Source organism: Gouania willdenowi, chromosome 2 (assembly GCF_900634775.1).
Source record: "Gouania willdenowi chromosome 2, fGouWil2.1, whole genome shotgun sequence".
NCBI lineage: Eukaryota > Metazoa > Chordata > Actinopteri > Blenniiformes > Gobiesocidae > Gouania > Gouania willdenowi.
In genome coordinates this window covers 9,684,514-9,711,711 of record NC_041045.1, presented here as the reverse complement: position 1 = coordinate 9,711,711, position 27,198 = coordinate 9,684,514, and the positions used below count along the sequence as shown (strand labels likewise).

Below are 27,198 nucleotides of genomic sequence, written 5' to 3'. Positions count from 1 at the left end.
AGTATCTCGCTCAAAAAGTTACTCAAGCGAGAGAGCTCTCCTTTCCAACAGCAGGACCTGGACTCAACCCCAGGACCTGCATTATGACAGGCCCCAGCCAAACACACCTCGCCACAGTCATACTTACTCCAAACATTGCTCATGGCGTATTTGACTCTTACTTTTTAAAGTAACTCACTCAAAACATCAATCTCACGCAAACGTGCAAATTTCCAACAGCAGAACCGGTACTCCACCACATCAGACGACCAGGTCAATCGTGCTTCGCCACAGTCCTACTTACTATAAACATTGCTTGTGGCATATTTGACTCTCACTTTTTAAAGTATCTCGCTCAAAAAGTTACTCAAGCGAGAGAGCTCTCCTTTCCAACGGCAGAACCCATACTCAAACCCGGGCACTGCCACATCAGACGACCAGGTCAAACGCGCTTCGCCACAGTCCTACTTACTATAAACATTGCTTGTGGCATATTTGACTCTTACTTTTTATAGTATCTCGCTCAAAAAGTTACTCAAGCGAGAGAGCTCTCCTTTCCAACGGCACGACCTGGACTCGAACCCAGGACCTGCATCAGGAGAGGACCCAGCCAAATATTACAAAGAGGGATTTGGTCCAGAGGGGCCGCTTCTAAATTGAGCCATGTAGATTTGGAGTCATTTCTAACCCATTCCCAAAGATACCTGCCCAGGCAAGCCAGTTGTAGTATTTAATATTGGGCAAAGCCAGACCGCCATCTTCAACTCGGAGCTGTAGCTTCTGTAGTTTCAATCAAGCTCGTTTATTAAAGTTGGCTTCTGTATTATGAATCAAGTACATGTGTTGTACATTGCAATAAGGGTCCTATACCATTTATTTACATTTTTCCAAAAAATATTGATTTTTTTCAAATATTATATTACCTTTTAACTCCTGTGAGAATACAAAATAAATACTCATCAATAAATAACCCACAATTATGCAAAAATGTAAATCACAAATACAGTAAAATACAATTAAAAAGTAAATGTAAGTTGTAACATGGATTATTGAAAATGCTCCTTTTCGATTCTTTACATATCATATAAATATGTATAATAACAGCATTAATGTCAACCAATCGCAAAATCCCTTGAAGGAACAATCTGATCAGGTTTATTGATTAACTTTTAATCTTCTTAATTTAAATTATGTTTAATGTTTCACACTACAATATAGTCCACAACAACTTTATCCACATATCTTCTGATTAAATGTTTAAACGCTCTGAGCAGATGAAGCTACACAGAAACAAGTGTCGTGCACTTCACAATAAAAATCAATAATCAAAGTCCAGAGTTTCATTTTTTTTACACTACCAATAAAAATTACTCGTCAATCCATATCTACAATTTTATGACCACTAAACACAAATACATTGTCTGAGATAAAAAAACAAACAAACATGATGGACTTCAACAAAAAAGTCAAAGTACACATTTGGGTTCATTATGCTGACTTCCTCTGCTAAATGCAGTTTGAGGAACTGATTAAAATATATTTTAGAATAATTACAAATTATTGTTACTGAAAAAACTGCAACTTTGCTCAAGTACTTCCTCCTTAATATGATAATCAATATCCCCACCTGTAAAGCACGGTTAAATTCCCCAATGGTAAATTGTCCAATTGTGTCCCTGATTTACAAAATCATTACTGATATAAGTATAGTTTCACCAACTCCTCAAACAGGCATTATGTACAAACAGTCAGCATAAACACAAAAAAGAAGTTGACATCAATTTTCTATTTTTTTTTAAGTGCATTATTTCTTTTTTCTTTCTTCACTGACCCTAAAACATCTCGACATTTATTTTCTACTTTTTTTCTCTCATGTTTTTTTCTTCCGTGGCTCTAATACTCTTCCGAACGACGCTGCTCTACACAAGACACAGCCAAGTTAAACGGCCACTGGTCAAATCTGTATTTAGGACTCAGTGATGATTTACATCGTTTTTTGCCAATTCAGACGGTGTTTAATTTGCAAGGATAGGAGGGGGCGAACGGTGTACCTAATAAGAGATCCCCAAAAATATTTCCCTATACAAACACATTTCATTGCCTCACAGAGTTTAATGGCAATTTTGTCCATTTCCACATTCAACAGGAGTAGAAGATATGCTCACGCCAAGTATCCACTTTTTTTTATATAACCAATTGTGCTTTTTCACTAAAATGTCACTGTTTGTTGAAGGAACCAATATATTATTTACTGGAATATTGCACTATAATGGTGTCACTGGTAAGAAACACCTTATTTTTTATTTACAGAACTGTTGCACTAAAATACTGTCACTGTTCATACGACACTTTTTCAATCTATTGTCTTTTAAGAGATATAAAATAATTGTATTTTTTCCACTTAATTTTTTTTTAATCTTATCTCATTGATTCTAATAGATTTATTTCTGACCAATATATCCATTATTGTTCCCACCCCTATTCAATAGTACATTCCCTTTTCATTAGTCAATTCCATTAATGGACATTTTACAACACCCTCAAAAATAATGTACGGTTGTCACAAAATCACATTGTTTGAGAACCACTAACTTACACAGTCAGCGAAGGTGGAGTTATATTGTTAGAGACTTTTAAATGCTTTTAATCTATATGAATCCTTTGATTCTCATCTACCTGTTTTTTAACTTAGTCATTTACAACTGCGAGAGTCTATCCCTCTAATACAGTGTATTTCCCATCATACATAGCAAAATACTTGTGAATCAAGGTTGAAATATGGTTTGTCACAAATGTTGAAGCTTGACATTGAAAATGTACAAAAAGTGGTCTGTGCCTTCTATGTAAAATCAACATCTGAATAGTAATCTACACAGACACTTGGGTTACTTTTATAATTCATCAAAGTTAAAAAATCACTGTACATTTTAAATATTCCACTTTTCTAAAGCTATTTACTACGTGAAACCTATTAGAAAAGTTTGTTTTTTTACAAATAACTTTCTACTGATAGGTCTACATCATAACAGATCATTACATGTTGGCAGACGATGGGTATTACATCATTCTAAATTATCTTACATTACCTTATTGCCAAAAATGTGTCAACACAAACTTAAAAATGACAACATAACATAATCAATATCAACTTTATTGGTTGTTAAACACACGAGGATTTTCACTTCAGTGGACTTGACTCTCTCTGCTGGAGGGGAGGAGTTTGAAGAAGGTGTGAAGGGTCTGCAGTGATGTTTCCTGACCCTGTATAGGTCTCAGATGGGGGACGGTTCTCGTCACTTTGGTTCCACCCTCCCACTCTGGCACATAATGAAACCACCAGCTGAAAGACACAAAAAAAAGAGTTAGGAAAACAGAGTGTATTCCCCCCTCTTTTTTGACCAACTCTTTCCCACACAAATATTACATTCCCACTGACAATGAATGTTGAGTGCAGAATGAGACGATGTACAATGATGAGAGGGCCCCTCCCCTTCACACGGGTATGACTTTTCCATCTGCAGTCAGTATCCAGTTAGACTGAGAGGAGCAGATGTCTAACCTGGTTCCATCTACGCAATGTTTATCAATGCACCTCTAAAGCTCATCACTTACAGTGTTCTTCATTCATTTCTCATAGCGTGCACTAGGGATGTAACGATTAATCGTAAGGCAGTTAAAAATCGATTCATAGGTATCACGGTTCACATCGATGCTCTGAAAATTGAATCGCAGTACTTTTTTTAAACAGCAGAGGGCGCTATATATTAATCCTTCCAGAAGCGGACGTGACGGGCGGAATCTGCTACTATTTTCTTTCTGGCCGCCATTTACTGTTAAACATGCTCATAAATGATTCTTTACTCCCTTAGCACCGAAAGAATATCTGTAATATTACGTGAATATCTGTAAAAGTCAGGTTTTTCTACTAGCTCTGTCTGCTAGCATAGCTTCTCTTCTTCACTGGTGGAATAACTGCATGCCAACCGACCACTGGGTTACCAGCGCCCTCTGCTGGTCTAAACAAATATCTGCCGTAAATACAGTAAAATGACTGTTTTTTTTTTTTGTTTTTTTAAAGTCCAATTGTTAAGGCACAAAATACATTTTCAGTTGCACTTTTAAAAAGAAAAAGAACTATTACGCAGTTTTGAATTGTTTATTATAGAACCAGAATTTAAATTAATAGGCTTCTTCATTTGTATTCCTTTATTTATTTCATTCAAGATATATTTTTAGTTAAATTGCATCATTTTGAATAGTTTATCAAGGGATTCTTTTGACAATGAAAAATAAAAGGAAAATAGTATAGTATTTTCCCCAAAAAAATAAAGGAATATTTTTCAGTCATTTGTCAACATTCCCATTTTGTAAAATAAATCGTGAGAAAATCGTATCGTGAACCCAGTATCGTGAATCGAATCGTATCGGGAGTTGAGTGAATCGTTACATCCCTATGCCTTACGATTAATCGTTACATCCCTACTAGGACCCTATAAAACCAACCTCAATGGCATCACGGAATCTACTGTTGAACACAAAAATGGACAGAATCAAGTTTCAACACCATCAACCGTGAGGAAAAAGATGATTTATTTTAGATGGAAATGTCCTTCCCACTCTCACCATGGCTGCTTTAGACACCGTCTAACCTGCCAAAAAAACTACACAGACCAGTGCCCGCTTAACTTTAGCGTGTTTGTAAAGCCCAGAGCGTTTCAACAACATCTGATCAGATCGACAGAAGATCTGTGGATAAAGTAGTTGTGGATACACCATCAATACCAGGGAGTGTAGAGTTTGAAACATCATACATCAATGATACTTTTAAATATTCTAGCCCAAAGTGGTACAAAAAAAAAAACTTCTTACAAATGTGTTTTGCACACTGACTTTTGATTTAATCATTACATTCTGGAATGATGTCATCAGGATCATTTAAATTAGGTTAATTTAAAACTTATTTTACATTATTAAACTAAAACAAATGTGTCCAAAAGGAATTATGTGTTTTTTATTTATTAATATTTTCTTCCCTTACAGAAGTTTAACATTTATATTTTCCTAAAAATTACATTACAATTTCTAAAGAATACAGAATTTGGAAATACATCTACTATGCATTTCAATGTATATATATATTTTTTTTTTACAATCATAAATATATTAAAAATCACAATTGGGTTTTTTGGCTAAATCATGCAGCACAGCAGTCATGCCTCAGTCACTAAACCTAACCTATGAAGTAGGTTGTGTGCAGATGAGGAAACTCACCAAACATACAGTCTTGTAGCGCTTGTCTTTATTTCCAGCCCAGTTGAACCGACTAGCCATAGCGTTGGTCATAGCAGTTACCAACATCCGTCTCATCAGCTTCTCTGAATTGGTGCCACAAATCTAAATTACAGAGAATAACATGAACGCACTGCGTTACAAACGGCATGACATCATTTATTTTATCAACACTGAACAACAAACTTCTTTTTACACGTTATAATGCACTTATATTCCAGTCCATAGTGTTCACATGCCAGTCATTATTGTACTGGAGGCTGATGTACAGCACGAATGTATAGACTGGTAGTTACTGGTTCCCAGAGGACTAGGGATGTGTGCTGTGGTTATGGTGGCTTTCACAGAGATAATAAAAGAGTGAGCTGTGAAACAGACCCGCTACCTGTCTCTATATTAAGGGTGTAACAATATATGTATTTGTATTGAACCTTTCAAGTACAGGGTTGTGCACGGGTGAGTTCACGAAACAGAATGGAAGTTGCAAGTGTTTACGTCTTCCTGTGCATATGTGCAGCCCGTGTGCATCATGGATAACGCTATTGAGAAACCAGAGCTGGAGGACCCTCCCCTGTCGCTAAAGTCTTCGGCTTCCGGGTGAAATATGCAAAAATTCAACGAAGAAAGACCGGTGGATAAAACGAGGGCAGTGTGCCGACATTGTTCAGCTGACATCTGGTATGTTTCCGGGAACACGACAAACATGCTAACTCACTTGAAACGGCACCACCCGAGTGCAAATATCACTGCGACAAGAAAGAAAACATCTTCAGCGCAAACGCAGCTGACTTCAGCATTCAAGCAGCCTCTGACCAAAGCTATAACAACTGCCATCAGAGTCTTTATAACAGTGAATAAAAGCTGTTAACAAGCCCTGAGGAGCTTATTTTTTAAATAATATTTTATGTATTTTTGGTTTGACAATATGGGGCGCACGGTGACTTAGTGGTTAGCACGTCTGCCTCACAGCAAGAAGGTCCTGGGTTCAAGCCCTGGGGTGGACACTTGGGTCCTTTCTGTGTGGAGTTTGCATGTTCTCCCCGTGCTGCGTGGGTTTCCTCCGGGTACTCCGGCTTCCTCCCACAATCCAAAAACATGACTGTAAGGTTGATTGGAGTCTCTAAATTGCCCATAGGAGTGAATGAGAGAGTGAATGGTTGTCTGTGTCTCTGTTGCCCTGTGATGGACTGGCGCCCTGTCCAGGGTGTACCCCCGCCAAGCGCCCTATGAGAGCCGGAGATTGGCACCGGCAGACCCCCGCGACCCTGTTAAACGGGAATAAGCAGGTAAGAAAATGGATGGATGGATGGTTTGACAATATTATTATTACCAGGCAGCACTTTACAACAGTATAGTATTTGTGTTTTTACTTTATTTTCATATTCTGTATAATACTAAATACATTGTTGGTTTACTAAAGTTTCAAATAAACAACCTAATTTATGTCTTACATTTTGTTCCATACTGTACCGAAAATGAACGAAACCGTGACCTCAAAACCGAGGTACGCATCAAACCGTCATCAGCTTGATCTGGTTTAATTATAGGTAATCAGAGAAAGATTTATCAACCATAACATTATGTAACTCATTAAATATAAACTACATTTAGCAGCAATGGTTTAGATTAAACAGTATAATATGCTATATATAATATATGTATCAATGCAATTACTGAAACAGATTCTAGTGTTGCTTTCTATTTATTTTGTGTTTGTAAGGAACCTGTTTACACCAAGTTGAGAATTGTTTGATTTATTTATTGATTATTTTTATTTGTCCTAACTTGCACCAAGCCTAATTTTAAAGATTGTGGCAACATAGAGCAAATAAATGTACAATTTGTCAACTAATCGTTCCAATAATCGATGACTAGTCGACCATTACAATAGTCGTTTGTTGCAGCCCTAATAGCAGATGAGATGAGCCACTCATGAGAAACAATGTTCTGCTCCGTCCGCAGCATGAAAAAGACGGTGATGATTTAACCAACAATTGTTGACAAACTCATTTGTCGGTGACTAATTCTGTTATCAATTTTTGCCGACAATGTCCACTAATTGTTGCACCCTTAGTAGTAAATATGGTTCCTTAGTGACCAATACAATGCCATACCATTTTGTGCACGTTGTGGGACACCAGGGGGACTGTTGTACTGCCTTACGCTGTATTCCAACATCCCTGTAGAAACAGTTACAATTCATTATAGTTTAGGAGTACAAACAACAAATGTAATTATCACTAAGACGTCATGTCCCCATCTCTCAAAACATGACTGTTACTGAAAGTACAGTATCATACCACTACCTGTACTTTGTCGCTGTGGGGCCTGGAGCTGCTGGTACTGGGCACAGTGGGCAGTAGCACATCCTGGCATCTCAGCTGAAGCACACAGAGGGAAATACACAAAGCAGTGAAGTTATTAGCATCAAACCACTTCATTATCTACTAATAAAAGCAACAAAGGTCTGTGTGAGCGTGCGAACATCTCCCCGACGCAGTTCCACCTTAAACTTCGTCAACGGCTTTCAAATACCCCAAGTGTGTGTATCTGTTATTTTGGAGTAATTTGGTGTAGCAAAATGTTCATTTTAAGATCGGTAATGAGCGTGGTATTTTGTGCGCTACTTCTGGTTCGGGGTTCATGACGTCACAGTGTCGCAGTTTGTTTAGGTTAAAAAATAAAAAAAGGTCAATATTAAAAACGTTTCTGTACTGCTAAAACAAATTTAACTTAATATTTCGTGGTTATTTAAAATTATTCCCGTGATCCCAAACTTCCCTTAAATCGCGGGTCACGGACGTCACTTCGTCCTCGGTCTCCATGTCTGTGGGCGGCGGCTGTGCTGACAGTCGTTAGCTGACAATATCACAAACATTCTGCTTCTTCAGACAGAGGAATGTAACATTTTTGTGAGCGGATGGGTCCACAACACGGCTCCACTATGATTATTGTTTGTTCTGCGCAAGGGTGAGTGTTTCTTCTTATATTATTCTATGTGCTAAAAAAGATGTGAGCAGCTACAATGTAAACACACAGACACGACTGATGCACGTGCATGCACTACACCGGGTTGTAGATGCTGAACGCAGACAGAACCGTTTAGAGAGGGAGCTGCAAAACGTTTATTTTTCGTGGTACTTCCAGGTCTCTCTCTCTCTCTTTTTTTTTTTTCTCTTTCTCAACAACCTGCAGACAGATTATGTGCATGACGCACGCGTATGTGAGAGATAACGCACGGAGGTACACACACACACACAGTATTTAGAATAAAAATGTACTAAATGAGTAAAATAAAACAAAAAACTTTATATTTATAGAAAAAGTACACAAAACAACAAAAATATACAAAAAGCCTCCCAAAAACACACAAAATGACTCCAAACATACACTACAGAAAAATACACAAACAACCAAAAAACAGGTAAATGTTTAAAAAAAAATTAATAAAAAATTATTTACACACAAAATGACAACAGAAATTCATAAAACTACACATAAAAGATACAAAACCACAAAATTATTCCAGAATCACACCACAATGGCAACAAAAAATTTAATCATACAAAAAATGCACAAAAATACAACAGAAACATACAAAAACACACATCACAAATCCTAAAAACATACATGACAGAAAAATACACCAAACAAAAACAATATAAAAGAGTAAAAAAAAAAAAACCACACATTTAGCATGCGCATGTCCAATAGAATTTACCCAGGGAAAATCGCACACTATTTTATTTTGCACCCACCCAATATACCCCTTCATAACACTACAGAGTATGTACACCTCATTGTACATCCAACCTTCAAATACATACTCATTTGTCCATAATTGACAAATCTACTTAAGCTCCTCCCACTATATGAATACACACTTCCGACGGGCACTGTACTACTTATAATATTGTTATTGTGCATTATATGATACCAGCATTACCAAATGTCTAACTACAACTATAGAAGAACCAATGCAGTCTGACACTTCACAAAACGCACAACCAAACTTCACAGTCGTACTTCAGAATGGAAATTAAAGCTGATATCCAGAGTTTCTCAGATATGATTCTTTTGAAATGCTAAAAAATCCCTAACTAGTCTTTTACTATGGTCTACTGCCGGTGGTTATTCATACATTAATGTTTATAAGTCCCTCCTTCGTCCTATAGACCCCTATATAAATGGAAACGATTGCCAAGTGCACCCAACCAATACTCTTAAACTTCATGTTTTCGAGACTGTCAGTCAAAGTGAATGCGGAACTGTGCATAGAAACAAGGCCATGCATCACAACAGCAAATCGGTAAATATGATTTTGCCTCTTACCTTTCCCATATATCAATGCGACCTTGTTATGTTCCGCAATGTGCGTGCAGAAACATAAAGGCGTGGCTTCTGGTAGACTGCAGAGGCAGTGGAAGGAAGTGCAGCTGTTGAGGGCGGGACATCAAGACGTCCTCTCAGAAACTCCAAATATTACCTTTAAGCAAGAGAGCCCATTATTTCCAAATGCCTTCTCAAAACTTTGTCTAACACCCATTCCAGGTGACCACAGTTTTAATACTATTTAAGGTGGTGACAGACAATGGGCGGGGTCGTGGCTACTCTTACTTGGTAATGAATGAAAATGGTAAACAGAAGAAACAGAAATAAGGAAATAGTCCTAGAGCTGCTAAATAACTTAATGGTGACTCCTCTCAGCAAAAGGAAAACAGGTAAATATACTGTTTTGTTTTTTTTTTACTTCTAAGAAAATGCATAGTAACATATGAAGCTTTAAATCTTAATGTAACCTAGGGCCAGTCAAAAAACATTTATTTAATCAATTTATCAAATTTGTAGCTAAAAACTATTTTATTTTCTAACTTCAAATTAAAAACCACAACAACAACAAAAAAAAAACAAAACAAAAAAAAAAAAAAACAATTTCTCCCCCACCACAGCTTTTTTGTGTTCCATCCTTGTGGGTTACCATAGCGCCATGTGAGCCAGCCCCCTCTTTGTTTATCCTTTGAGTAGGCCATATGTATGCCACATGCATGTTTATAGTTTTAATCACACTATGCTGAGATTTTTTTCCCCAATTGAAATGTTATAAATTGTGTAGTTATCTGATTTCTTTATCAGAAATTTTAAGCTACTGTGAAGTTGCTGTTGCACATTTGCTTAAACCTGGTTAAAGCTTGAAAATGTTGAATGACAGAACCTCATTTACTTTTTATTTTGGGATTGTTCTATGCATTTTAACTCTTGAAGACAATCACAGCAATAAAAAAATGCACTTTATCTACAATATATCTGATATCTACAGTCATTTTTAAGCGCATTGAAAACAAAAACAAAAATAATTGAAAATCAAATCAAAATTTAAATTATCTAAATAATACGAGATTTTTTTTTGGACAAAATCGCACAGCTCTAATGTAACCTTTAAAATACATGAAAATAAACCGCGCATTCACAGGGAATTAAATTGCTAAAATAATAATAATATTGAGTTTTAGTAACAATTGACAAAATAAATAAACCATGATTAAGGTATTTTTTGTTTCTGTTTTTACAATCACCGTTTAATTCTCCCCATTGTCTGTGTGTTGTGTTTCAGAGGGTACTCACCCTGGAGCGAAGCAGCAGCCGCAACCAGACCCGGACCTTGATAATGGCGGTGGTCAGTGTAGCTCACAGGCCTTCACCGGAGCAGCAGGGCAGTTCCAACGATAAACAAACTACTTAAAGTCCGCAGTAGGATCCAAAGAGGACGTCTCTGGTCCACTGCAAATAAAGAAACCTCTACTTAGTCTTAAATAGGGATGTAACGATTCACTCAACTCCCGATACGATTTGATTCACGATACTGGGTTCACGATACGATTTTCTCACGATTTATTTTACAAAATGGGAATGTTGACAAATGACTGAAATATATTCCTTTATTTTTTTGGGGAAAATACTATCCTATTTTCCTTTTATTTTTCATTGTCAAAAGAATCCCTTGATAAACTATTCAAAATGATGCAATTCAACTAAAAATAAATCTTGAATGAAATAAATAAAGGAATAATACAAATGAAGAAGCCTATTAATTTAAATTCTGGTTCTATAATAAACAATTCAAAACTGTGTAATAGTTATTTTTCTTTTTAAAAGTGCAACTGAAAATGTATTTTGTGCCTTAACAATTGGACTTTAAAAAAAAACAGTCATTTTACTGTATTTACGTCAGATATTTGTTTAGACCAGCAGAGGGCGCTGGTAACCCAGTGGTCGGTTGGCATGCAGTTATTCCACCAGTGAAGAAGAGAAGCTATGCTAGCAGACAGAGTTAATAGAAATACCTGACTTTTACAGATATTCACGTAGTTATTACAGATATTCTTTCGGTGCTAAAGGAGTAAAGAATCATTTATGAGCATGTTTAACAGTAAATGGCGGCCAGAAAGAAAATAGTAGCAGATTCCGCCCGTCACGTCCGCTTCTGGAAGGATTAATATATAGCGCCCTCTGCTGGTTAAAAAAAGTACTGCGATTCAATTTTCAGAGCATCGATGTGAACCGTGGTACCTATGAATCGATTTTTAACTGCCTTACGATTAATCGTTACATCCCTAAAACCAACTTAACACATCCGTTCTCTCATACAGGCCGCACAAACATACTAGCATTAGCGTTAGCCGCTTTAGCGCGGTACGCCACGGTCAGCATCAAAATACACACGCGTTCCGTCTGAGCATATAATTACAACCAGTACTCACATCACAGGTGTCAACAATCCAACCCGAGCTTGTACACTCTGCATCCACTTTCATGGTTTACCGGAATTATTCACTCACATCTCGGCTTGCTTCGCTGCTAACAGACGGAACCAAGTGAACCGGTATCATGCGCTGAGATTGTATATGCGCATGCGCGCACACGCGCACTACCGAAAAATGAATTTTTGCTCAATAAATATATTTCTTTTTGGTGTATTTTTGTTTTCAAAGTGAACAGACACATGATTTATTTGTTTATTGAATTATGTAAGGGTTATAATCTCAGCACGGAGGTAAACTCAGACCGTGACACCGGAAGACTGTGTGTAGGACATACCACTCTTGCAAACAGGAGGGGGGGAGGAATGTGGACCGCTCCACTCCTTGTAGTGACTTGTACATGTTTTAGTCTCAACACATTATGCACAAACCGTAAGTAATATCAACAGAAAAATAACAAAATGTACAGAGAAAATTCCAAACCCATTGTCCTCAACATATGGTGCTTAATTTAAAACGTCATAAACCCCGCCGGTTGATCCACCATCAATCGTCGACCTTAACCAAAACTCAACCTTGTTCACCACTTTTAAAATAATAATAATAATTATTATTATTATTATTATTATTATTTATCACTATTGAATGAGCATTTTTTGCCATCTGTAATAACACTGCTTAATTCGAGCAACTTTACTCTCTCATTCTTTATGTCACAGTGGAGGCTGAACATTTCAAGCTGCATTTTGGATTAATTTTGGCAGGTCCATAATACAGCTTTCAAAAATTATATTACAGAAATGACAAATAATAATAATAAAAACAGCTAGATTGGTACATTTGTTTTCATTTCTTATTTGTGAAGCCAACTCGAGGGGTTCAATATATATATATATATATATATATTTTTTTTTTGGTTGTGATAAAGTTACAGTGAGGCCTGAACATTTCAAGCTACATTTTGCATTTGTTTTTCTAAACTTATGTCACAGAATTAAGAATAAGAATAAGAATAAAAACAGTTAGATTGGTACATTTGTTTTCATTTCCTTATTTATGAAGCGAAACTCGAGACGTTCTATATATTAAATGTATTTAATATCTCAAAGAGTCTCAAACTCCGCCTATGGCGCTATTGTCATATTTGCACTAGTTATTAGGGTTCAATGATAACCTTATTTATTTATTTTTTAATCCCTTTTTCTGCCTTATGTCCAATTATGGGTGTTAATCATGATTGTATTTTTTAAGGACTTACTATAATCTTACCTAACTAAATAGTCACCCCCATTTAAGTGTGTTTTGTCATATTTGCACTACTTTTTAGGGTCAATGATAGACTTATTTTTTGTAAATCCATTTTTTGGCCTAATCTTCAATTATGGCTTTAAATTAACTAAAGAGAAATGAACACACATTTGATTTTGGTTTATATCTCTTTCCACTTTGCTGGTTCGTCAGATTTTGGTCATTGTTTATGCATTTCTGCAGCCACACACCTGTTCCAGGGTATTTATCGTAATTACACTACTTCCTGTGGATTTCTTCTTTATTTTTAAAGTCTTGACATTTTTTCACTTACCTCCAAATTAGATGATCTGTAAACAACTACATTACGTTGTTGAAACTTTAAGATTTGAGCTGAACTGGAGATGTTGACTGTTATTCGGTCACTTTTTTGTCATTTGGAGTCACGTTTGCCTCATGGAGGGCAGAATGTCAACCAGCGCCGCTTCCCCATTCACGCATGCGCCTCCAGTGACGTCACACGCATGCTCACTGGGCCCAAGCCGGTGCGTCGTTATAAAGGCTCGCGCTCCTTCGTCTCTTTCCACCTTCAGCCATTTTAACCATGTTGGGAGCTGTGGGACGCTGCTGCACCGGGGCTCTGCAGGCTCTCAAGCCTGGGGTCCAGCCCCTAAAGGCTCTCGTTGGATCCCCGGCCGTCCTTTCGCGTGAGTCTTCGTGCACGTTGAATGTGATGCGGTGAAAAGTTAAACGGGGGTGGCTGTCAGGAGAGGGGCGGCTTTAGCTTAGGGACAGGGTGGCCTAACACCAGGCCTTGAATCCTAAACGTCAAAATGTAATGTCACCGTAGCCTGCTCCAAACTATATCATATTCAAGCGTTCTCACTGATCGTTAAAACGATTTACCTCAGTTTCCGGAAATGTCCTTGATGGTGTTTTGTCTTCTAGGTCAAATGACCTTTGTGTAATGACATGAGGTGCTGCTAGGTTAGCTTAGCACAGCTATTTGCAGCTTAGTAAGGTTACAATGCGTTGGCATTTAGCACAATGAGATTAAAGTGCACTTTTACGTTTACATTTTGTTTACCATTCAAACCACAATGTTGGTTATTTAAATGTTGTCAATGTCAACTGTTCTCTTTATTCAGTGACGTGTTGATTGAGTTAATTTTAAGACACGACTAATCGATTATAAACTAATATGCCAATCATCCTGATTGAGCTAAACTCATGACATTGAAACATAACTGAACTGTTTTAGTTTATTTAAATCAGGTGGATTGACATAGTTGGTTTAGGACTTCTCTGCACCATTCATAATGGAGTTTGCACTAAAAATGTTTTTTTTTTTTTTTTAAATCACATTATTTCTGTTTTAAATGACCCTTTCTACACCTATACAAGATTACATCTGTTATCAATTATAACTTTCCCCAAACTTAATTCTTCAGATTGTTCTATAAAATCCCCTTAATTTAACTTGAAATTAATTTATCAATATTTTTGTATCATAACTGATCAAGTACACTCGATTTAACTAGCATTCGACTGGATGTATAAAAACAGAATATACAGGAGTAGTTTCAATACATTGTGTGTAATGTATTGACATTTTAAAGATTTTACTCATAGATTTTAATGTCTAAAGTGCTTTTTTTTTTTTTTTTTCTTTTTTCTTTCAGGCAGAGACTATGTTGCTCCTGCTGCTGCCGCCGCCACAGCCAGTGGCCGCATCGTGGCTGTCATCGGTGCCGTGGTCGATGTCCAATTTGACGAAGGCCTGCCCCCCATCCTCAACGCCCTGGAAGTTGCTAATCGCGAGTCTAGGCTAGTCCTGGAGGTCGCACAGCATCTGGGTAAGAACGTCAAGAAAAAGTGAATACATTGCTGTGAGGATGGAAGTTAAGTGGGATGTGTCATTTTGTTGTTGTTTCCAGGGGAGAACACAGTGCGCACTATTGCCATGGATGGAACTGAAGGTTTAGTCCGTGGACAGCAGGTGTTGGACACTGGTGCCCCCATCAGAATCCCAGTGGGCCCTGAGACCTTGGGGAGGATTATGAATGTGATCGGAGAGCCCATTGATGAGAGGGGTCCCATCTCCACTAAACAGTGAGTGGTTAATGGTGAAGATGGATGTTTGAAGCAAGATTAATATAATTGTCACGTTTTACAGGACTGCACCTATCCACGCTGAGGCCCCTGAGTTCACAGACATGAGTGTGGAGCAGGAGATTTTGGTTACTGGCATTAAAGTGGTAGACCTGCTGGCCCCCTATGCAAAGGGAGGCAAAATCGGTAAACAGAGACCAAGACCTGGAGCGTGCGATGGCTGGCGGTGATGAAAGTAAAAAGCTAATATTTTTGTTTGGCTGCAGGTCTGTTCGGTGGTGCCGGTGTGGGTAAGACTGTGCTGATTATGGAGCTGATCAACAATGTGGCCAAGGCTCATGGTGGTTATTCGGTGTTCGCCGGCGTGGGAGAGAGAACCCGTGAGGGAAACGACTTGTACCATGAAATGATCGAGTCTGGCGTCATCAACCTGAAGGACACCACATCCAAGGTGTGTCGACGGGTGTTTTCTAGTTCAGTAACGCTGCAGATCTGTGGCACTGGGCTCAACCCTCCTGTGTTCAGGTGGCGCTGGTGTACGGACAGATGAACGAGCCCCCCGGTGCCCGTGCCAGAGTGGCTCTGACTGGATTGACGGTGGCAGAATACTTCCGTGATCAGGAGGGTCAGGATGTGCTGCTCTTCATTGACAACATCTTCCGCTTCACGCAGGCTGGCTCTGAGGTCAGTCGCACAGTAAAACCTCCTCCATCCTTAACTAAGACCTCACGACACTAACCGTTTCTCTGCTTTGCTGCTGTGTGCTAGGTGTCTGCCCTGCTGGGTCGTATCCCCTCTGCCGTGGGTTACCAGCCCACTCTGGCCACTGACATGGGTACCATGCAGGAGAGAATCACCACCACCAAGAAGGGCTCCATCACATCTGTGCAGGTACATTTCAGGCCATGCAGATTGTGTGATAACTCTTTAAAACTTGACCAACTCCCTGTGTCATCCTTTATAAGGCCATCTATGTGCCGGCTGATGACTTGACTGATCCCGCCCCTGCTACCACCTTCGCTCACTTGGATGCCACCACCGTGTTGTCCCGCGCTATCGCTGAGCTGGGTATCTACCCCGCTGTCGACCCCCTGGACTCCACCTCACGTATCATGGACCCCAACATTGTTGGAGCTGAGCATTATGACGTGGCCCGTGGCGTGCAGAAAATCCTTCAGGTTTGTGTTAAACCTTTGTGTCTGTGTAGTGTCAGCACAGAAAATATTAACTGTCCTTCTTCCTCCTTTAGGACTACAAATCCCTGCAGGACATCATTGCCATCCTGGGTATGGATGAGTTGTCAGAGGAGGACAGGCTGACTGTGGCCCGTGCAAGAAAGATCCAGCGTTTCCTGTCCCAACCCTTCCAGGTGGCTGAGGTCTTCACTGGCCACATGGGCAAACTGGTGCCCCTCAAAGAGACCATTAAAGGCTTTCAGTCCATTCTAGCTGGTTAGTATCAAAGCCCCTTAAACAGCCTTATTGAAGTCGTTACTGTGCATTCACGGTTTGTTTCTTCCAGGTGAATATGATCCCCTGCCTGAGCAGGCCTTCTACATGGTGGGCCCCATTGAAGAGGTGGTGCAGAAGGCTGAGAAGCTGGCTGAGGAGCACTCGTAAAGTCCTGGGAACTGAAAGTAGGGTGGGTCCTGTGGTTAGGAGCACTTGGTTTGTAAAACATGTCATTAAACAATTGTCCTGTATCGTCATCCTGAGCAGAAAAGTTCTATTTAATGTTTCCAATGGAAGATGGAATAAAAAGTCCTGTCTTTACACAAATATTTCAACTGTATAATTCATTAAAAAATTAATGTGTGCAAAACAGCTGTTTTACACTTTAATCACTAGGGGGAGATCTTGAACCATGTGATGCATGTCTGAGCTGTTGCAGCTGTTATACTGAAATAAAACTGGGTAATGGTTGAATGCCTGTTTAAAACTGAAGTGGGTGAGGAGGCTAAATTAAGCAGCAGATCAATATGTAATACTAGAGATGATGTGACACTAGTTCAGATCTTTAATTCTGTCATTAAGCAGCTTTCATTTTATCTGTGAATATTAGAAATAACTAAAGGCCAATGTGAAATAATTGCCTTCTCTCATAATCCTTCATGTCTGAGATGAGTGGGTAGTAACTTATGTACGGGTATTTTATTTTGTTGAAACGTTACACCCAAAGTAGTGCTGCACAACTATGGCGAAAATGATAATCACAATTATGTGAAAGTTTATTTTGCACTACTTAACGAAGCTATATATATAAAATTAACCCAATAATTTAAAAGTTGTGCATTTGCAAAATGCAACTCATTAGAAATGATTAGATAACCCACATTTAACTAAATATTGCCAATGATCAGGTTAACTTTAATGTGGCTAACCAAAATTTGATTAATTGTGCAGTCCTAAATCAGAACAGGAAGCTCTGTAGGCAGAAGTTAAAATGCTTCACGACATGTGCACTTTGAAATCTAGTGTGATTAGGATTCCTTACCAATCTGAGTCCACTAAAAGCAGTGGAAGGAACTCGCTTATCAAAGTTCTTAGACAAGGACACAGATATGTTACGGTTGTATGGTTTACTGTGAATAAAACAGTAAAATCACTGAAACTGAAGGCGATCACTGCATCTCTTTGGAGAGGGGGATTGCTTCCTTGAGCAGGATGTAGTCTATCACGCAGGTGGGCATGTACGACAGCGGTAACCAGAACAGCTTGGCATCCCAGCCTGGAGAGTAACGTGTGCGGGGTCGGACGGCGGCGATGGCGTGCTCCATGCAGCTGACCACCTTCATCAGATCTGCATCAGACATCTTAGCCACTTTGTCTGTAATCAGTGCCAGGGCTGAAAGCAAGAGAAAACAAGTTAAACCTGAACAAAGCTATGCTAACTTTATCAATAGGCCAAATGTTGGCTGAGTTAAACCTAAATGCATCTGAAAGGTCTTAGCAGCAATTTATGGAATAATATTAACTGCAACAGGTTTAAAACAGGTCGTCGACATGCGGGGAAAGAAGTTGGATATTTTGCCTGATTCCCAGTTTATTGACGCTAACTTTGCTTTTTCACCACCTATGGGGGTCTGTGTCCAACTACTGTCAGCAAAAGAAGCAGAGGTGAAAGTACTTGTACTTTTTTTGAGTGTATTTCTAAATCAGTATTTTGTTAAATTCCTACACCCAACCGTTACTGAGTAAATTGTTATTTTTGATATAAAACTATCTACAGACATTGCAAAACTACAAGAAATGACCAGACATCAATCAAATACATCACATCACAGCCGACCAATCGGATTAAACGTTACGCACGGCATCAGAACAGCATTGATTGGAGGTTATTTTCTCAGTTTTAAATTTCATAAATGTAACTATACTTAGAGCTAGGGCTGGGCAATATGAACCAATACTCATATCTCTCCTCAAAATGACGATATACAATATGGATCTGTATATATTTGTCACTCAAAGTCTGTCGAGAAAGACAATTCTGGGTTACATTTGCTGAAACAAAATGCCAGACAAGCGCACACATTTTCTCCTTTAAGGGACAGCACGTGTGAGTGAATTATGTCGTGTGGCTTATTTAGGGGGAAGACCTGGGTTTGGACGCACTCAGAAAACATCTGTTCTTTTCATGCTATTCTGAGACGTAGCTAAAGCAGTGACTCCAAAAACATGTATTTTGATACAAAAACAACAAGTAAGATATAAAAAAGTATATCTCAGAAATGTGTAAACATTGTTAAAAAAGGATACAGAATAATATTTCATACTTGTATGATGTGATTTATACAAATCAAAACAAGTTGAAAAAAATAAAGATATCTTTTGATATAGGCGATATTGTTATTTTCTCCATCGCCAAAATGAAAAAATCATTGGGTTTAGTTACTCTTTTCTAGATGAATCCTCAAAAAATTAACACAAATTTGTAAGTAACGGTAAAAAGGGCGAGTCATACGTACCCTTTTTCACATATTCACTTCCGTAGTCGTTCTTGGTCTCCTGCGGCAGTCGCTCCCACAGAGTTTGGACGTTCTTGCTCAGGATGGCAGCGTCGGTCACATTAGTCTTGAAGAAGCCCGGCTCAATGCAGAGGACTTTGACACCAAAAGGGGCCATGTTCATTCTGGGAAAAGGAAAGCCAAAGTAGTTACAGTAATTGTGAGCGTGAGACTAAATAATTCACCTGAGACTGTCATTGAACGCCTCGACGCCATATTTGGAGACGGTGTAAGGTCCCCCGGTGGCGCTGATCCTTCCGAAAACGCTGGCCACGTTTACCACCCGTCCTTTGGCCTTTTTGATCAGAGGTAGGACACTGAGGGTGACGGCGATCACTCCGGTCAAGTTCACGTCCAGCATGGATTTGTAGTCGTTGACATTCAGCCAATCACAGGGGGCCGTGGGGACAGAGACGCCCGCGTTGTTCACCACTGCCCAGAGCCCTGAACCAGGATCAAACCAGATCAATAGCTAAACTAAACCACCGTGTACTGAAACAGTCACTTTACACGAGCCATTCACTGCTCACCTCGTGCTCCCACTTTGTCCTTGATCATGGCGGCGACTTTGCTCACGCTGTCCTCAGAACGCACGTCCAGGTGTGTCGTGATCAGACTGGAGGAGCACGACTTCCTTAGGTCGTCTTCACCCTTGTCGGTGAAACAGGCAGCGATCACCCGGAAACCCTTCTTGTCCAGGTGCCGGGCCAGCAGGTTGCCAAAGCCGCTGTCGCAGCCCGTGACGTAGACGTATTTGCTCCCCTTATCCGGCACACTGGGCATCTCTTTAACCCAACGGTACAAGTAGTAGAGAACCACCAGGCCAATGAGGTACAGATACATGACTGGAATTATAGAAGTGGACACGTCAAGTATAGATAGCTGCACACATGCTAATATAGACAACACACATGCTAATCCAGAGGTCATGTAACTGCAGTTAAATGGTTTCTCTCTTAGGTATTTTGTTTTAATTGCATAAATAAACAACTATGACATCACCCTGAGATAGATTTTAGTCATGGCTTTGACGGTTATATGTTAAAATTTCATTTTTTGCCAACTGTCAGTCTTCCTCAGAGGTTATATGTTACAAAAATCTCTTGTCTGAATACATTCAACCATAACCTATTAATTCAAAAAAAGAAGACAAAATGAACTTGCTGGAGTTTTTGACAGTTTTGCAACAGTAGAATGTGACAAAAGAGACAACACGCTTTGTCCCAAAATGATGCAATAACTGCCAACTAGAACTGGGCGATATGGCCCAAGATTCATATCAAATAAATTATTCTCAAAATGGCAATATACGATATTAATCTCTATTTTTCATTCAGCTGATCAATATGTGCCACTTTTGGCTTTTTCTCTTATATGGGACAGCACGTGTGAGTGAGTTCTCTGGAGTGGCTTGTTTAGATGAAGGTCTGGGTTAGAACACACTCAGTAATCCATCTACCTGAGCTTTTAATGCTGCATTTTAATACAAAATAAGCTATGAATTATACACATTAATGTAGGCGATATTGTTATTTTCTGTATCGCCCAAATAGAAAACGTGATATATCTTGAATCTCGATGTATCGTCCAGCGCTACTGCCTACTTCTGACACTGCAAACTCATGGATTCATTCCATAGACTGTCAATACAACAAAGTTAATGTATTGATGTTCGAGCAGTTTCCAAAGATGAACAACTGTATAGTATATTATTGGGACCTCTGTATTATGTAATATAGGGCTGGAAATATTCATGTATTGGACAATACAACGGCTGGATTCAGAATTCAATACCCAAGGTTTCCTAATGTTTGGATCACAATTAAAGCATTCTAAATAAATAAAAAGGTGGTACTTTCTGCTCCAGTAAGCCATTGTGCATACTGTACCTTTAAATACAGTACAATGGTGCTGGGAGGAAACTTTGCTCGGGATAACAGGAGATCAAAGTTCTGATGTCACACCCCCAACTTTTCCTATGATAATGTTTTACAGCATTTCACAATAAAGTTAAATCACATTTAACAGATACACAACACATGATAACTCCAAGTTCCCACCACTAACAAGGCTTCACGATGACTTCAAACTTCAGTTGGAGTTTCTTTAATACGCGTTTCGTTCGTGTTTTTGGTTGTTTTTCATGAACAAACACTGCGCATTTAAAGCTGAACTGAGAATATGTCCGCTGCGCACAATATGGACACGAATCCCCACAAACGCGCACAAACTGCAGGAAAAGGCTAAACGGAGGTTAAGTGGAGCCCCTTACCTGCTGTGGTCAAGTTCAGAGAGGACCACAATAACGAACCGTTGTGTTTTATAGCAGACAGGACAAGATAAGGAGGTGAGGTGGAGATCAGTGCCAAGGTTCAGCTCAGCGGAACCAACGCGCACCAGAGCCTCCTTCCGGTCAGACCGGAAACTGCACCCACTCCCGTTAAATTGATTAAATCTCCTTTTTACAATGTCTTGAATCCCTTAAAATGTTGAAAAAAACAAACAAAAAAACTTAAACATGATTGAATAGTTTACATTGACAGAAAACCAATCTGTATTTTAAAGCCCTAATGTATGTATTATTTATTTTATTTGATATTTTTCTTCATTCTGTTCCTCTGTTCAAATTGAACTTGTGGTTTTTGATTTTAATATGCTGTCCTATCTGTTGTCAGCGGTGAAAGTAACTGATTACAAGTACTCACAACGTTACTGTAATTGAGTTGCTTACTTGTACTCTTTTTGGAGTATATTTCTAAATCACTAATTTTACTTGTACTTAAGTACGTTTTAAAAGAAGTAAAACAATTTGTTACATTTCTACACCCAACCATTACTGAGTAAATTATGTATTTTTTTTTGTTTAATAGTGATTAACGGACATTTTGAAATTACAAAAAAATAAAATGACCACACAACAATCAAATGCATCACATCATACTCGACCAATCAGATTAAATGGCGCCAAAACAGAACGGAGGTTATTTTCCTCAGTTTCAGAGTTCATAAATGTAATGAAATGAATTCATTTGTATTATTTAATTTAACAAATAATATTACCCTTTGACAAACCTTTCATTTCATTCAGATGCCTTTGTGGAAAATAAATCAAGTTCCAATTGGGCAACATTTATCTTCCTTTGAAAGTTTATAAATGATATGCAAGGGAACCGTGGCAAGAATTATTACCAACAATAAACGCGTGTGTGTGTGTGTGTGTGTGTGTGTGTGTGTGTGGGGTGTAATTACAGTATGTAGTAACTTTTACTTATTTAATTGAGCTACTTTTTACTTGTACTTGAGTATTTTATGCAGGATTTACATGTACTTGAATACAATTTCAATCATGTAACAGTACTTCTACTTAAGTAGAATATATCAGTACTCTTTACATCTTTGTCTATTATTCTATCCATCATTGTATGACATTTAAGTGCCTTGTTATATGTATATACCGTGTACTTTTTCTCAATAAAAAAAACCAAAAGGTGGATTAATTCACTTCCTGAAGGCCACTGATACATTATTTAGACTAGAATATTCCTAATATGTGTCAAGGGCAGATATGGTTAATATAACAGAGTAAAAATAATGTACAATGAAGGATGTATAATGAATAAAAAATAAAACTAAACTGAAGAATGCTGTGGAAGTTGTGTTGCAAGGTTGGGTTTGTTTCCTTTTTCTGTGGATTTTGCACAATTTCTGTGTGAAATAACCATCATCTGCAACACAGGGCAGACATTGTCGTCTTTAAGGCCTTGAAATCGTGCCAAAATCTCACACAAACACACAAAATGTGTTTTACCCACTCCCGACTATTCACACACCAACTCAATGGACGAAACGTTCACAAACTAATGCATTTTCTTTTGCAAATAAGAAACGTACCTAATGAATACAGCACGTCTTTAAGTACAAACAAAATTGCGTTTACTCGAGCCTTTTAGTCCCAACTAAAGGGTGCGCTGCGCGGCTGATGCTCCAGCCCCCGTTTTCCTGCAGGTAAACACATCACAGTCATCCATCCTCATTAGAATCACAAGGACCTGGATCCTGTTTCACCTAAGGAAGGATACACATTCAACAAGCTTCTACTTTTGTCTCCAGAGAACAGAAATGTTCCAACACTCTGAGTATTTTCTGTCCTTTTTTGTCAGTGATGAAACTCTTTGTAATCTTGCGCTAATACTCGTGGATAATCCTTTTTCTTGCCATGTATCAAAGAACACTGAACTAATCCTCCTTGTCAAAGACTCACTCACTCTCCGTGCATGCTTATATTCATTCACAATTGCACTATATGGTCTAAACATAAGGGTCAGGGGTGTCACATTGCAATAGAGCAGCAAAAAAAATCCCAAACGTTCATGTTTTTAATAGCCATCTGTAAGTTATTGTTGCTTAGAGCACAAAATGACAACAATCTGCCCATTCACAGGTAGAAAAATACAGTGCTTTTAAGTGCAGGGGTTCTAAACTGGTGGGTTGGGGTAAAAAAGATAACCACAAAGTCTTTTTTAGTGGGCTATTTGCATTGGAAATAAAGTTTGGGATTTAAAACAATAAACGCAGTGTGAGAGTGAGCGCACCAGTGTGTTCACTTTGACCCATTTGCACGTTGGAGACGTGAAGAAATTACACTTTTAGTGTTGATCCTATGCTGTAACAAGGCCCCTGTGCTTTTATTTTGAAGAGGATTTATTCACCACAGCGGTAATTACTAGTTTAATGTTCTATTAATTAAAGTTACATTTTCTGGCTGAAACTCATTTGAATATCAGTTAAACAGTAGGAGGCGGTCATTTCTAAATTATTTATTACCTTTAATTAAAACAAGAGTTTCTGCAAGACAAAAAAAAAATCAACATTGTTTCTTTTCAGCAAACGCTACAACAACTGGTTTCAGTTACTATCTCTGTGATATAAAGTGATATTGTGATAAATATAACATCAATAACTGCACCATATTTTAATTCATGCTTATTTGAAATACACGTTACCCGAGAAGTGAAACTATGCGTCCCACCGTTTCAGCATCACTCACATATAATTCTTATAAAGTGAGATAATGTTTTGGTTGTAGATGTACGACCTTTGTTTTTGTTAAATGCTGAGAAAAGTAAAGGTGCGCTGACTTTAAAACTGTTTGCATAGTTTAAAACAATATTTTTAGCTGCTGACAAACAGGATGTTAATGTTCCATGTGTTCCTCCTTCCATAGAAATTTACTGTGTGTGTGTGTGTGTGTGTGTGTGTGTGGTGTGAAACCTGCGGTTCACCCCCCGTGATGTAAACAGAGCTCCACTGCATCCAGGCCGAGGTGTTCCACAGTTTTACCAACAGATGGAAGCAGTGCCGTTTAGTTAGAGATGCCAACAAGGGTTGGTGTTCATCACTGCCTTCCCTGCCACTATAACACACACACACACACACACACACACACACACACACACTACAAAAAGGACCTGTTAACCAACGACAAACACAAGAAGTTCTACTTTTCTGCTCGTGCATTAACATTTTTATTTCTTCTTCACTTGCCTTTTATGTCTCATTGTCTTTCTGTAAATGGGTTTTTGTTATTACCCCATTATTGCATCAGAATGAAAAAATAAAATAAAATCATGTTCAAGCAATCAAGTTTTTTTTTTTTACATAACTTTTCTTTTAATTTGTTGTCTTTGTGGGATTTTCTATATTTGGCGTAGTTTGATTTTTATTTGAGAGCAATTTCAAAATGAAGTGTGGTTGTTTGTGACAACAGTCTTATGGTTTTATATACATTTTGTGCTGGCATTTTCATTTATACAGTTGTTTTGAGTGACTATTTCAAATAAAGGTGTTTGTGTGTGTATGTGTGTAATGGTTGTCTTAAACCTCCAGAGCTTTTATGTGTCAGGTTTTCTCTTTTTGTGTATTATTGTAGTTATTTCACATTTCTCTCTGAATAATAACTCACCTATTTCTGGCGTGTGTGTGTGTGTGTGTGTTTTTGCTCAGTAATAACTTTTCTGAAAGCACTTGAACGCAGCAGTGAATGACCGGCTGTGCACTGCCCACACACTTGTTTTTATGTTACAATGTGCATGTTACGAGCACAAAAAGTGACATGCACAAAGATTGATATTAAACTATTTATTGAGCCTCACGCTTCCTATTATTCTCAAATATTATAAATTTTACCCCTGGGGTCAATCTGACCCTATGGGTGTTTGCATCTTGGAAAATGATTTTCAGAAAATTGTTGACCAAGTTTTTGTGTCAAACACTTTGTGTATTTGTTGAATACATAAATAAGCCCTTGATAAATAAACCTTGACATGTTCTCTAGCGCCACCATCAGGCCTAACTTTTTAATTAGAATTAATTTATCTTGAATAGTTTTCATCCAAACCTTCACAAATTTACAGACAACATTAATGACCATTAGAGTATGAACCCTATTGGTTATGGTGATGATATGACCTTTGACCTTTCCTACAGTGCCACCATTAGGTCAAACTTTCTGTTTCAGAGGTAGTCACACACAGTTAGTTTTACACAGCTAAAACAGCTTTTGGTCAAATTGACCCCAAAGGAACACCAGTGCATGCAATATGCATATAGAAAAAATATCAGGATCATTTTATGCTTAATCAATTATATCCATTAAATTATATAAAAATCATGACATTTAAAGCAAAAAAAACAAAAAAACACAAAGTCAACTATTATTTTTTGAATGATAAACATTGAATGTGGTCAAATTAACCCATAGGGTAAAAGGAGGAGGAAAGAAGCCAGTGTACACAATAAAAGGTGCAAAGAATGTTTCCTGGTTACATGATGTTTTTAATTCAGAATTACTAAGTCCAAATTAAATTCTTCTGCTTCGTGTTTACACAGAAATAGTAATTCTGAATTGAGGTTTGCATGGAAAACAGGTTTATTCAAACAAATCACCGGTAAATAAAGCCCAGTTAAACTCTGGAAAACAATAACCAGGAATAATTTTTTGCTCCCTGGTAAAGATAGTAGCTCTAACAACAGATACAATGATAAACTTGGTGGTATTACAGTCTTTACGTGGAGTACGGGGACGCATTTACTCCATTTACGCATTTCAGTGTCACCCGTCTGGTGAAGCCTGTTCCGTCTCTCATTAAATAAATAGTCTCTAGTCTGGCGGCCATCTTGGATTATATCGTCACCGCGCATCATCGCGACTGGCCGAGCATGCGCAGAACGACCGGAATTAACTTAAAGTGGAATTAAATGTTAACAAGACAAAGGAATTATTTAATTTGGAATTAAAATCTGAATAAACCAGCCATCAACTTCGATTTAAAATGAACTCGGAATTACATTAGCATTTGGAATTAAGTATTTACAAGGTCAAGTTTATTCTGAATGAAAGAGAAATTAAAGCTCTCCTGTAAATATGGCCATTAAGTGCATCTCCTGGACTGTCTCACTTATTTCTCTCTTGCTATCGCTGAGGAATACGTGACGTTTCAGCTCATGCAGGCAGCATAAACATGTTCATGGATCCACACATCGTGCTCGTCACACAGTGCTTTAACTCCTGCAGTTAACACGGTTTGTTGAGGCCTTTCTTTCCACTCAGTGTCTTTGTGTTGAAACAGGCTGAGTTCATTGTTGTGGTCTCTACCCTGGTCGTCCTCTTTTTCTGTTCACTGACCTCAGCCTCGTCTCTGCAGCTCTAACAATACGAGGCTGCGTGAATAAACTAACTACTACAATAAATGTAGCAGCTGTAACTACCACCGAAACACGAGCCATTCAATTCACCTTGAACACAAA

General features: G+C 38.3%; 2 protein-coding genes and 1 long non-coding RNA gene across 5 annotated transcripts; 1 reads left to right on the top strand and 2 right to left on the bottom strand.

Moving 5' to 3' along the window:
• Nucleotides 1-3,112: 3,112 nt before the first annotated feature.
• LOC114478880 (uncharacterized) lies at nucleotides 3,113-12,163 on the bottom strand. Of its 3 annotated transcripts, none has more exons than XR_003675917.1 (7): nucleotides 12,027-12,163; nucleotides 10,891-11,046; nucleotides 9,601-9,754; nucleotides 7,569-7,649; nucleotides 7,383-7,448; nucleotides 5,251-5,373; nucleotides 3,113-3,319 (listed from the first exon to the last, which is right to left on the bottom strand). It is a non-coding gene; the product is annotated as an uncharacterized LOC114478880 (long non-coding RNA). The 3 variants fall into 3 exon arrangements; XR_003675916.1 differs by having other exon boundaries at nucleotides 7,572-7,649; XR_003675915.1 differs by having other exon boundaries at nucleotides 7,575-7,649.
• Nucleotides 12,164-13,806: 1,643 nt separating this feature from the next.
• On the top strand, nucleotides 13,807-17,209 carry atp5f1b (ATP synthase F1 subunit beta). Its single transcript, XM_028472123.1, has 10 exons — nucleotides 13,807-13,981; nucleotides 14,957-15,130; nucleotides 15,212-15,386; nucleotides 15,451-15,572; nucleotides 15,653-15,837; nucleotides 15,912-16,070; nucleotides 16,155-16,277; nucleotides 16,352-16,564; nucleotides 16,636-16,837; nucleotides 16,908-17,209. The coding sequence occupies exons 1-10, from the start codon at nucleotides 13,879-13,881 to the stop codon at nucleotides 17,003-17,005; spliced, it is 1,554 nt and encodes a 517-aa protein (XP_028327924.1). The 5' UTR covers nucleotides 13,807-13,878; the 3' UTR covers nucleotides 17,006-17,209.
• Nucleotides 17,210-17,947: 738 nt separating this feature from the next.
• LOC114478855 (retinol dehydrogenase 7-like) lies at nucleotides 17,948-21,821 on the bottom strand. The gene is made up of 5 exons (XM_028472158.1): nucleotides 21,665-21,821; nucleotides 19,923-20,237; nucleotides 19,578-19,836; nucleotides 19,354-19,517; nucleotides 17,948-18,230 (listed from the first exon to the last, which is right to left on the bottom strand). Exons 2-5 carry the CDS (start codon nucleotides 20,233-20,235, stop codon nucleotides 18,007-18,009), a joined length of 960 nt encoding a protein of 319 aa, XP_028327959.1. The 5' UTR covers nucleotides 20,236-20,237; nucleotides 21,665-21,821; the 3' UTR covers nucleotides 17,948-18,006.
• Nucleotides 21,822-27,198: the final 5,377 nt, after the last annotated feature.